Source organism: Syngnathoides biaculeatus, chromosome 23 (genome assembly GCF_019802595.1).
Source record: "Syngnathoides biaculeatus isolate LvHL_M chromosome 23, ASM1980259v1, whole genome shotgun sequence".
NCBI classification, from domain to species: Eukaryota; Metazoa; Chordata; class Actinopteri; order Syngnathiformes; family Syngnathidae; genus Syngnathoides; species Syngnathoides biaculeatus.
This window is the reverse complement of record NC_084662.1, coordinates 462,103-474,845: the sequence shown is the minus strand read 5'-3', so window position 1 is coordinate 474,845 and position 12,743 is coordinate 462,103. Positions and strand designations below refer to the sequence as shown.

General features: G+C 41.4%; 1 protein-coding gene across 5 annotated transcripts in view; it reads left to right on the top strand.

Annotated features, from left to right (window-relative positions):
- The window catches only part of mdn1 (midasin AAA ATPase 1), a 326,227-nt gene that overhangs the window by 79,294 nt on the left and 234,190 nt on the right, over positions 1 to 12,743 (top strand). For all 5 annotated transcript variants that reach the window (XM_061812802.1, XM_061812803.1, XM_061812800.1 and 2 more), the window contains exons 22-24: positions 5,712 to 5,859; positions 6,002 to 6,109; positions 6,313 to 6,464. In XM_061812802.1, the coding sequence (XP_061668786.1) occupies positions 5,712 to 5,859; positions 6,002 to 6,109; positions 6,313 to 6,464 (408 nt within the window). The remainder of the gene's footprint in view (positions 1 to 5,711; positions 5,860 to 6,001; positions 6,110 to 6,312; positions 6,465 to 12,743) is intronic.

The following is a 12,743-nucleotide window of genomic DNA, read 5'->3' as shown; positions in this document are numbered from 1 at the left end:
CAGGTGTTAGAATGGCCAAGTCAAAGTGCAGACCTAAATCCAATCAAGAATCTGTGGTTCAGAGCTGAAGACTGCTGTTCAAAAATGCTCTCCATCCAACCTCATTGAGCTCGAGCTGTTTTGCAAGGAAGAACGGGCAAGAATTTGTCTCTCGATGTGCAAAAGAGAGACATACCCCAAGTGACTCTAATAGCAGCAAGAGATGGCGCTACAAAGTATTAATGCAAGGAGGCCGAATAATACCGGACGCCCCATTTTTCAGGTTTTTATCTATTAGTTTAAAATATCCCATACATTTTGTTCCACTTCACGATTGTGTCCCACTTGTAGTCGATTCTTGACAGACAAAATTTTATCTTTGTTTTGAAGCCTGAAATGTGGTGAAAGGTTGAAAGGTTCAAGTGAGCCGAATACTGTTGCAAGGCACTGTAGCATGCCGTCACAATAAATGTACAATGAAGAAAATAAGTATTTGAACACCCAGCTATATTGCAAGTTCTACCACTTAGAAATCATGGAGGGGTCTGAAATTTTCATCGTAGGTGCATGTCCACTGTGAGAGCGATAATCTAAAAAAAAAAAAAAAAAAAAAAAAAATCCAGAAATCACAATGTATGATTTTTTTTTTTTTTTTTAAACAATTTGTGTGATACAGCTGCAAATAAGTATTTGAACACCTATCAGATTGAATTCTGACCCTCAAAGGCCTGTTCGTCCGCCTTCAAAGGTCCACCTCCAGTCCATGTATTATCCTGCATCGGATGCACTTGTGCGAGGTTGTTCGTTCCATAAAGACACCTGTCCACCCCATACAATCAATATAATCAGTGGCTTATTTCAATATACTTGATTTTTATACAGAGTATTTGAAGTAAATTCTGACTTTAATGGTGGACTCCAACTTAAATCAAAATTCGAGTTAAGTCGCTACTGTAGGAATGGATCTCAGTCGTAGACCGAGGACTCTCTGTAGGCCAGTCATTGAAGGTGCGCCTTTCTATGTGGTGCGCCTTTGCTGCCTTAAATTGTCATGTCAATTCTGGACTTCTGCACAAGTTTCTGCCATAACACTATTTAAGTTACTGGTTCATGTTGATGTACAGTAAAGAAAACAAGTATTTGAACACCCTGCTATATTGTAAATTCTCCAACTTAGAAATCATGGAGGGGTCTATTTTCATTGTAGGTGCATATCCACTGAGAGAGAGAATCTAAAGAAAAATCCAGAAATCACAATGTATGATTTTTTTTTTTTTTTTTTTTTTTTTTAATTTTTCATTTTTTTTTTCAAGTATTACACACCTGTCTATCAGCTAGAATTCTGACCCTCAAAGACTTGTTGGTCCACCTTTAAAAGTCCACCTCCACTCCATGTATTATCCTGAATCAGATGCACCTGTGTGAGGTCGTTAGCTGCCTAAAGACACTTGTCCATCCCATACAATCAGTAAGACTCAAATTTGTAACATGGCCAAGACCAAAGAGCTCTCCAAAGACACCAGAGTCAAAATTGTACAACTCCACACGGCTGGAAAGGGATATGGAGAAATTGCCATGCATCTTGGTGAAAAAATCTCCACTGTTGGAGCAATCATTAGAAAATGGACAAAGCCAAACATGACGGTGAATCTCAATTGGAGTGGAGCCCCATGCAAGTTATCACCTTGTGCGGTCACAATGATCTTTTACAAAGGTGAGGAATCAGCCAAGGACTAAACGACAGGACTTTGTCAATGACCTCAAAAGAGCTGGGACCACCATTTCCAAGGTGACTGTTGGTAATACACTAAGACGTCATGGTTTGAAATCATGCATGGTACGGAAGGTTCCCCTGCTTCAACCAGCACATGTCAAGGCCCGTATTAAGTTTGCTACGACCATTTGGATGATACAGAGGAGTAATGAGTGAAGGTTTTGTGGTCAGATGAGACCAAAATGGAACTTTTGGGTCATAATTCCCTCACCGTGTTTGGAGGAAGACGAATGATGAGTTCCATCCCTACTCTGACGCATGAGGGTGGTAGCATATTTTGAGGATGTTTTTCTGCACATGGGACAGGACGACTGCGGCCATGTATTGAGATTTTGGGGAACAACCTCTTTCCCTCAGTCAGAGCGTTGAAGATGGGTCTTGGCTGTGTCTTTCAACATGACAATAACCCAAAGCACTCAGCCAGGAAAACCAAGAAGTGGCTCCATAAGAAACATCTCAAGGTTCTGGCGTGGCCTGGCCAGTCTCCAGACCTGACATCAACTCATTAGAAAATGTTTGGAGGGAGCTAAAACTCCATGTTTCTCAGCGATAGCCCAGAAACCTGCATGATCTAGACAAGGTGTGTGTGAAGCAGTTGGCTAAAATCCCTCCTGCAGTGCGTGCAAACCTGGTGAACAACTACAGGAAACGTTTGACCTCTGTAATTGCAAACAAAGGATCCTGTACCAAATATTAATATTGGTGTTCTCAGGTGTTCAAATACTTATTTGAAGCTGTATCACACAAATAAATCCTGAAAAAAATCATACATTGTGATTTCTTGATTTTTCAGACTATCTCTCTCACAGTGGACATGCACCTACAATGAAAATTTCAGAACCCGCCATGATTTCTAAGTGGGAGAACTTGTTTTATAGCAGGTTGTTTAAATACTTATTTTATTCACTGGAACAATGCATATGCATTTGTGCAAATGTGTGTGCATGCACGGTGTTAATTTTTCCTGCAACGATCACCTGACCGTGTTCGGGAGACGTCTTCTCCTGGGCAGAGGGTTACCATATATATTGCGCAAAATTTTTAAAAAATATTTTCAAAAAGTCAATAAAGCACATTATATTTAGGTATAAATTAAAAATAAGGAAAATCACATTGTATGGTCGAACACAGGTACATAATGGTTAAAAAAAAGTATACATATACAGGTATTCCATCTCTTATGTTCCACATTTATATGTATTACGGTAATGTCCGCCACCAACCTGAGCTTCCTGACCTGCTTGCCGAGTTTGCCATTTAACAATTGTGAGCTGAACATATTTGTTACTACAAACATAAGAAATGGCTTCCCGGGAGTTTTTTCTTTTTTTTTAACTGGAACTAAGACCAATAGTGTTAAGATGCTATGCCATCATCGAGCATTTATTTTAGTTGTTTGAGGGAGTCTGTTCTGACAATTACAGAGACCACAACAAGCATGTCCCGTGGCCTGAGCCGAGATGTATATTACTGCTACATCAACACATGCACAAAGATAATTATTCATAATTGTTATAAAGACATTTTTTTGAAAAACAATACAAGTGCAAACAAGTATAAACCAAGGGAAATCGAAATAAAGAAATTCCAATATTTTGAGCATATGGAGAACAGCAAATTGGTTTGTGCGCATTGTACATTGGTCGAAGGGTTTTCCTGATTTCTTTTTAGGTTAATTTTGGGGGTGCGCATTATACTTCAGGATGCATTACACACGAGAAATGATGGTAACTTCCTTCACTCTTCTCACTGCTGAAGCTCGTTAGCGAGAATAAGAATGGCACAAAGCTTGTTTTGCTGTTCGGAATGCTTTTGACTTTTTTTTTTTTAAACAGTATCGTCGTCCTCTCCTGAACACTACTCTCCCTTGACTGTGTCGCTCCTCAAGTCTGCGAAGTCCTCTCATTCACTCAGTGTTTCACACGCATAATTCTATTGGCGGCACAATAAAGCAGCTGTAAAGCGTTGGCCTCACAGTTCAGAGGACCAGGATTCAATCCCGGCCCTCCCTGTGTGGAGTTTGCATGTTTTCACAGTGCTTTTGTGTTTTTTCTCTGGGCACTCTAGTTTCCTCCCACATCCCAAAAATATGCACTAATTGGGCACTTTAAATCACCCCTAGGTGTGATTGTGAGTGTGGCTGTCTCCATGTGCCCTGCAATTGTATGGCAACCAGTTTAGAATTCACTATGCCTCCTGCCCGTTGACAGCTGGGATCGGCTCCAGCACTCCTGAGGGCCTTGTGAGATTATGTGGCTGAGAAGATGGATGAATAATTCTATTGGTTGGAATGCCTTCCTGTAGCGACTTTTGAATAGATTCCTCGGGAGCGCCATAGATGTTAGAAAACAAAGTGGATAGCTAATGTTATATCTATAGATAGGTGTGGTAATGCAGCTTTAGTGTCGGCCTCACAGTTCTGAGGACTGGGGTTCAAATCCCGGACCTGCCTGTGAGGAGTTTGCATGTTCTCCTGTGCCTGCGTGGGTTTCTCGAGGCACTCCGGTTTCCTCCCACATCCCAAAAACATGCATTACGGTATTTTCTGGACAATAAGTCGCTCCGAAGTTTAAGTCACACCACCCAAAGACATCATTCTGGAGTATGTCACATTTTGAGGGGAAATTTCTTTGATAAAACCCAACAGTAAGAACAGACATTTCATTTTGAAACACAATTTCAATGAAAAGTAGAATAGAGAACACGATATTGCTCACGTTAAATGACGCATAAACAACGGCCTGAGCCCCGTGCCCGGCATGTGAACGTAACTGGTTTTTCAAAATTGCAAGCTATGCTCTCCATCAGTCATCGACTGCTCCCAGGCAAGACTGCCTTAAAGATCAGATTCACATAAATATGAAATGACTGGAGAATTTTGGTTAAACCTCCAGGGATCATGGCATGTATGGAGTTAAAAACAATTTTTTTTTTCAACTGTGGCATCATGCGGGCTCAGATGCTAGCTATCACAAGCTTGTCTTCTTTTCAACTTTTCTTATTTCTTCTTTTCTTTTGCGCTTTTCGTGCTCTAAAGAAGCCATCAGATGCTTAGTGTAGCTCCATAGTTCACTCCAGCTTGTAATCTGGAGAATATGATTGTGTCTTCGATGCCATTTTTGTTTACTCCTTTTCAGTTGTTTTTATAAGTTTCCGGTAATGTTATATATGAAAGAAATGCTTACAGAATACAAACCCAGTAGACCTCCGAGATCAACTGACTCAAGTCAAATAGTGGAGTGCAGAATCCAAAGAAAACATGGTGAAGCAGCATTTAGCTATTATTTTGCACACAAATGGAATAAGTTGCCAAGAGAGATGAGTCAGCCCCAAGTGTGAATGTTTTTAAATAGAGGTAGAAATCTATTCATTTTCTCATACTTTTTAGAGTATTTCAACTTTTTAATCATATTGCTTGCACTGCACGCGATTTTATTGCTTTTCTTTTTTTAATGTCATTTTTGTTTTTATCCTGTTTGAAATGTTTTATCTGTTTTCAAATACTTTTAATCATGTAAAGCGCATTGTATGTATATGTATGTTGTAACCTAAACCTTTGTGTATTAAGTCCTCTATCCAAATAAAATTGCTTTGCTAAATAGTCCCAAACAATCTAAAAAAAACAGTGTGATGACTGTCATACATCTTCCAAATTGGACGTAGTTGATGAATATAAAGTTATTTTTGATAGGTCAAGAGCAATTTAGGCACCTGAGAATTCTGCTACCGTATTTCTTTTAAGAGTTAACATATGTGAATAATTAAAAAAAATACAGCAAAGTCTAAGTAGAATCCTGAAAAACATAATTTTTTCACAAGTCTAAATAGAATCCTGAAAAACATAATTTTTTCTGTGCCTCTAACTTGTTGCAATAAGAAATACATCCAAACCAGACCTTTTTTCTTTTACTGGATTTACACGTTTGTTGTATTAATTCACTTCAAAATATTTCTATAGTTTTTACCTGGCAGTAAGAAAAGAGGCCACATCACATCTTGTGGATGGGATAGGCAACAGACCCCACTACAGCCTGCGCACACTATGTAGAGCACTTAAGTATGTGGCAGCAAATCCCTGCAGAGCTGTGCAGCGCTCACTTTATGAGGTAATAAGCCAGAAAGAACATTGCAGAAATGTAATTTGCAGGATTGAAAGACTTGATTTGTCTTTGTCCTTTTACTTATTTTTGTCAACCATCTCTAACACTGGTGTGAAAATTGGCGATTATACTCGTTTCGTGTTTGCAGGGTTTCTGCCTCAGCTTTCTAACTCAGCTTGACAGGGTGTCTCATCTCATGGTCCAGAAATTGGTTTGTCAGCACGTCCTGAAAGGGAACACCAAATGTTTAAATCAAGTAAGATCTCCTAAAACGTTATCTACCTTCACTGTAACCTCATGCAAAAGCAATCACTGTAAAGACAAGTGAGGTACTATAGTTGGTTTGTTACAGAAGGCGTGACTTACATTTTTCCTTCTGACTCATTTACAAAGAACTGATAAGTTCTAATCTACACTGATTTTATGATCATCACCGCATTCATATTTTTTCTCTTGTAGCCTATTGTGGCTCCCTTGGGTCAAACTTGTGTGGCGGTTGAGGGCTACTGGGTGTCTCAGGGAAAGTTGGAGCCAACTCTGGATCCCAACTACATTCTCACAGCCTCAGTCAAACTCAACCTACGGGACCTTGCTAGAGTGGTTTCTGCAGGGTAAGTAGAGCACATCCATAAAAGCACTTCACTTTTTCACCATTTTCTCATCTTTTCCTTTCGACTTTTCCCATTAGGGGTTGCCACAGTGCGTCATCTTTTTCCATGTTATCCGAGCTCCACCATTTAATCTCTGTCAACAGCTCTCATGTTTTCCCTCACAACATCAACCTTCTTTTTGGTCTTCTCTCATTCTTTTACTCGCAGGTCCATCCTCATCACCCGTCTACCATTATACTCACTCTCTCTCCTCTGGTCGTGTGCAAACCATCAAATTCTGGTCTCTTGAACTTTCTGCAAAACGTCTAACTTTGTCTCTCCCTCGAATGAGCTAATTTCTAATCCTATCAAACCTGCTCACTCTGAGATAGAACCAACATTTCAATTCTGCCACCTACAGCTCTGCTTCAGGTTGTATCTGCAGCGCTACCGTCTCTAATTCATTCATCATGGTTGGCCTCCCCCTTGTTTATAAACTTTGCCCTTATTCCTAGCCTAGTCCCTTCTGTCACAAAACACCTTTTGGCACCTGTTCCAGCCCGGTTGGACCTCTTTATTCTTTCACTATTTTCTTATGTTACAGCCTTATTCCAAAATACATTAAATTTCTTTTTTTTTCCTGGAAAAGGTTTTCACATAACACCCCATAATGACCAAAATGAAGTTTGTGAGATTTATGCAAGTATATTAAAGACGTAGAAATAATCATGCATGTCATGAAATTGTCATGAGAATAGAGCTCAAGTGCTGTTTCCACTCAAGATGATTCAAAAGTTTACAGAACTTGGCATAAAAGTCGACTAACTTGCTGACCGCAAGGATAAGTTGACCAAAAATGTTATGTATCAAAACTAATGGAAACATATTTGCACACACCACCATCAAGGTTTCCCACACGGTTTCGCCGGTGTGGTGTCACTTTCGGTTCGCCTTGTGGCGTTGCTTCCTCTGACACGAGGAACTTTAGCTTGTGAAGAGAACGTGGGATGTTTCTTTCAAACCATCTCAGAATCAGGTTTATTGCCCAAGTCTAACAACACACAAGGAATTTGTCTCCGGCAGTTGGTGTTGTCCTGGTACAACATTCAGAACAAACAAGAACAAAGAACAAGAGGCATTCAGTTAATTGGAACTATTTCTTATAAGAGTCACAGATGTGCCAGATTCAGCGTCTTCATAATGGACCTTTCTGAGCTTCTGCTCTGCCCCCCAGTTGCCATGCCCAACAATCTTCCAAAATGCCGATTGAACAGAACATGTTTGAACTGGATCCTCTATCGCGGATTCCAGACAATATTCGGGGTATGTTTTTTGCCAAATGCGTTGGACTTGTCCAAGAGAGTTCTACAGAAAGGTCTCAACTGTTTCACGCAAGGATATGTACACAGAATTAAGATTTTGGACGGAGCAGGACGCAATATCAGAGTTACAGTGAAATTCAAGTCATCAAGGGTGGGTAGGGTGGTGTCGGCAATCCGTTCAGCGGTTTTGATTGTCCGTTGCAGTCGGAGTTTGTCCTTTGTTGTGGCAGCCCCAAACCAGACTGTGATTGAGGTACACAGTACAAATTAGATGACCGCTGTGAAGAACTGTCCCAGCAGCTTCTGTGACGGGCCGTGTTTTCTCAGAAGCCCCAAGAAGGTACATCCTTTGCTAGGCTTTTTGAGGATTGAGTTGATGTTCATCTCCCACTATAGGTCCTCTGAGACTGTCATTCCCAAGAACTTGAAGATGTTGACGTTTGACACAAGACAGTCGGACACTTTCAGGGGCAGCTGTGGTGAAGGAAGTCCACAATCATCTCTGCAGTTTTTAGTGTTTTCAATGCCAGATTGTGATGTCCACATCAAAGCTCCAGTCTCACCACTTCCTGTCCATATACAGACTTGTCGCTGTCTTTGATGAGGACGATGAATGTTGTCATCTCCAGCCGATTCTGGCCACATCTCCACCATTCCCTTTTTTTTTAGTTTCCTTAGGGCGGTCCAAATCATAAACGAAAAACATGATGAAAAAATCAACCGTGAGTCGATAAACAAAGCATCCATCCATCCATCAATCTTCTACTGCTTCTCAGGGTCGGGTCGTGGGGGCAGGAGCTTTAGCAGGAATACGCAGACTTCCCTTTCCCCAGCGACTTCATCCAACTCTTCCCGAGGGATCCCCAGTCGTTCCAAGGCCAGCCGAGTGACATAGTCCCGTCTGGTGTTCTATGCGACAGAACTTTCTCCGCTAGGATGAAGGGCAAAGCTTATAAAACAGTGATGAGGTCGGCCAGGATGTACGGATTAGAGATGGTGGCTGTAAAGAAAAAAGAGGAAGGACAACTGGAGGTAGCAGAAATGAAGATGCTGAAGTTCTATCTTGGTGTGGACAGGCTGGATAGGATTAGAAATGAGCTCATTAGAGGGACAGCCAAAGTTAGATGTTTTGGTGACAAGGTTAGAGAGAGCAGAGTTTGATGGTTTGGACATGTTCAGAGGCAAGAGAGTGAGTATATTGTCAGAAGGGTCCTTAGGATGGAGCTGCCAGGCAAAAGAAGAGGAGGAACACCAAAGAAAAGGTTGATGGATGTTGTGAGTGAGAACATGAGGACAGTGGGTGTTAGAGATGGAGGATGCACAAAATAAGATTAGATGGAAAAAGATGACAAACTGTGGCAACTCCTAAGCCGAAAGAAAAAGAAGAAAAAGACCAGACTTCCGCATGCTGGACCACAGTTCCATTCTTGACACTCTGTCAAAGGCTTTTTCTAGATCCACAAAAACACAATGTAGCTCCTTCTGACCTTTTCTGTTCTTTTCCCACGAGCATCTTCAAGGCAAATATTACATCTGTGGTACTCTTTCTCGGCATGAAACCAGACTATTGCTTGTAGATGGTTCTGTCCTGAGTCTAGCTTCCACTACTCTTTCCCATATCTTCATTGTGTGGCTCGTCGACTTTATTCCTCTATAGTTTCCACAGCTCTGAACATCGCCGTTGTTCTTAAAAATGGGAAATAGCACACTTTTCCTCCATTCTTCAGGCATCTACTCACCCGCTAGTATTCTGTTGTATAAGTTGATCAAAAACTCCACAGCCACCTGTCCAAATTGCTTCTATACTGCCACAGGTTGTCATTCGGACCCACTGTCCTTCTATTTTTTACTCTCTTTAGAGCCTTTCTAACTCCCTCCTGACTAATCATTACCACTTCCTAGTCCTTCACACTTTCCTCTTCTACTCTTCCTTTTCTCATTTTCTTCATGAACTTCTGAAAGTATTCTTTCCATCTATTGAGCACACAACTGGCATCAGTGAACACATTTCCACCGCTATCCCTAAACACCCTTTTCACCTCTCCTCAGTCCTCTGTGTCCCACTTCTTCGCTCATCTTTTTCCATGTATGACTTCCTGTACTTTGGGGTTCCACCACCAGGTGTCCTTCTCCCCCTTTGTTACTAGAAGTCACCCCAAGTACTGTCTTGCCTGTCTCTCTGATCACCTTGGCTGTGGTAGTCCAGTCTTCCGGAACTCTTCCTGTCCATCGAGAGCCTGTCTCACCTCTTTCCGACAGGCCACACAACATTCTTCCTTTCTCAGCTTTCACCACATGATTCTCTGTTCTAACAATGCCTTCTTAATGTTCCTACTCACCACCAGAGTCATTCGACATGCCACCATCCTATGCTGTCGAGCTACACTCTCACCCTACCGCTCGATCCAATATTCTTTTCACCTCCAAGACATTCTTAGCCATCTCTTCCTTTAAAATAACCCCTTCTCCATTTCTATTCCAATCTACGCCATGGTAAAATAATTTAAACCCTGCTCCGAAACTTCTAGCCTTACTACCTTTCCACCTGCTCTCTTGGATGCACAATATATCAATCTTATATAGCAACCTTTCTTATGCTGAAGAGGACATACCCTTGAAATGGGTGTTTCAACAAGACAATAACCCCAAACAAACTAATAAACAGTGGGTGGTGAGCGCATAGTGTGGAAGTGTCGATTGCAGATCTGCAGTAAAAGCTATTTAGGTCGTCGGGTAGCCCGCTTTTGTTTTCTACCGGGGGTGAACGTCGCTTGTAGCTAGTGAGTGATTGTAAATCCTGCCATACTGATTTGGAGTCATTAGCGCCGAGTTGTTTTTCTAGTTGAACTGCATAGTCTCCTTTTGCAATATTAACTCAAGTCATCTGATTTCTAGTCTGATTGTAGAGGGACCTGTCCCTGCTACGATATGTTCTCTTTAGCCTGGCGGAGTTGCCTAAGTCTGGCTGGAAACCACGGCTTTTTGTGATTGAACATGCAAAAGGAAGGAAAGGATTTGTTAGCGCAGCGTCACCGTCCGCACGATGGAGGTTGAAGCCGGCGAGTGTGATGTCTTATTTCAATATACTTGATTTTTATACAGCGTATTTGAAGTAAATTCTGACTTTAATGGTGGACTCCGACTTAAATCAAAATTCGAGTTAAGTCGCTCCTGTAGGAATGGATCTCAGTCGTAGACCGACGACTCTCTGTAGGCCAGTCATTGAAGGTACGAAAGAAAAATCCAGAAATCACAATGTATGATTTTTTTTTTTTTATTTGTTTTTTTTTTTAAGGATTTATTTGTGATACAGCTGCACATTAGTATTTGAACACCTGTCTTATCAGCTAAAATTCTGACCCTCAAAGACCTGTTGGTCCACCTTTCAAAGTCCACCTCCACTCCATGTATTATCCTGAATCAGATGCACCTATGTGAGGTCGTTAGCTGCCGAAAGACACTTGTCCATCCCATACAATCAGTAAGACTCAAACTTGTAAGGCCAAGACCAAAGAGCTGTCCAAAGACACCAGAGACAAAATTGTACAACTCCACACGGCTGGAAAGGGCCACAGAGAAATTGCCAAGCTGCTTGGTGAAAAAAGGTCTGCTGTTGGAGCAATCATTAGAAAATGGAAGAAACTAAACATAACTCTCAATCGGAGTGGAGCCCCATGCAAGATATTGCCTCATGGGGTCTCAATGATCCTTAGAAAAGTGAGGAATCAGCCAAGGACTACATGTCAGGACAGGTCTTTGTCAATGACCTGAAAAGAGCTGGGACCACAGTTTCCAAGGTGACTGTTGGTAATACACCAGGATGTCATGGTTTGAAATCATGCATGGTACGGAAGGTTCCCCTGCTTAACCCTCTGTTAACCAAGCAGGGTTCCAGGTTATCTGAAAATGTACAACACTGATCAATAATGGCAAATGCCAAGTCAGTAAACTGGAAAAGGGGCCCTAATGTACCATGTGCAAAAATGCAACATGGGTCAACGGAGGGTTGAACTAGCTCATGACAAAGAACGGGGTTAAGTTTGCCAATGACTGGTTTGGATGATACAGAGGAGTCATGGGAGGTTTTGTGGTCAGATGAGACCAAAATTGAACTTTTTGGTCATAATTCCACTCACTGTGTTTGGAGGAAGACGAATAAGGAGATCCATCCCAAGAAAAACATCCCTTCTGTGAAGCATTGGGGGTGGTAGCATCATGCTTTGTGGGTGTTTTTCTGCAGATGGGACAGAACAACTGCACTGTATTAAGGAGAGGATGGCCGCGTTCATGTATTGATATTTTGGGCAACAACCCTTTTCCCTCAGTCACAGCATTCAAGATGGGTCGTGGCTGGGTCTTTCAACATGACAATGACCCGAAGCACACAGCCAGGAAAACCAAGGAATGGCTTTGTAAGGCCTAGCGAGTCTCCAGACCTAAACCCAATAGAAAATCTTTGGAGCAATTTTTGGAACTCCGTGTTTCTCAGCGACAGCCCAGAAACCTGTCTGATCTAGAGAATATCTGTGGACTAGTGGGCGAAAATCCCTCCTGCAGTGTGTGCAAAGCTGGTGAACAACTACAGGAAACATTTGACCTCTGTAATTGCAAACAAAAGCTACTGTACCAAATATTAATACGGTTTTTCTCAGGTGTTCAAATACTTATTTGCAGCTGTATCACACAAATAAATTGTGAAAAAAATCAGTGATTTCTGGATGTTTCTTTTTGATTATCTCTCTCACATGATGATTTCTAAGTGGGAGAACTTGCAATACAGCAGGGTATTCAAATACTTACTTTCTTCACTGTAACTGATTTGTGTGGCAAGGTAATCGGTACAGTTAAGAATCCTTTTTTTTTTTTTTTTTTTTTGTAATGGATAAGTGCTATTCCTGCCACTTGCATGATGCTTTTCTGAGAATTTCCACAACAAAGGTAACACCAGATTCTGATGCACTGGCAAAAAAAGTGATAA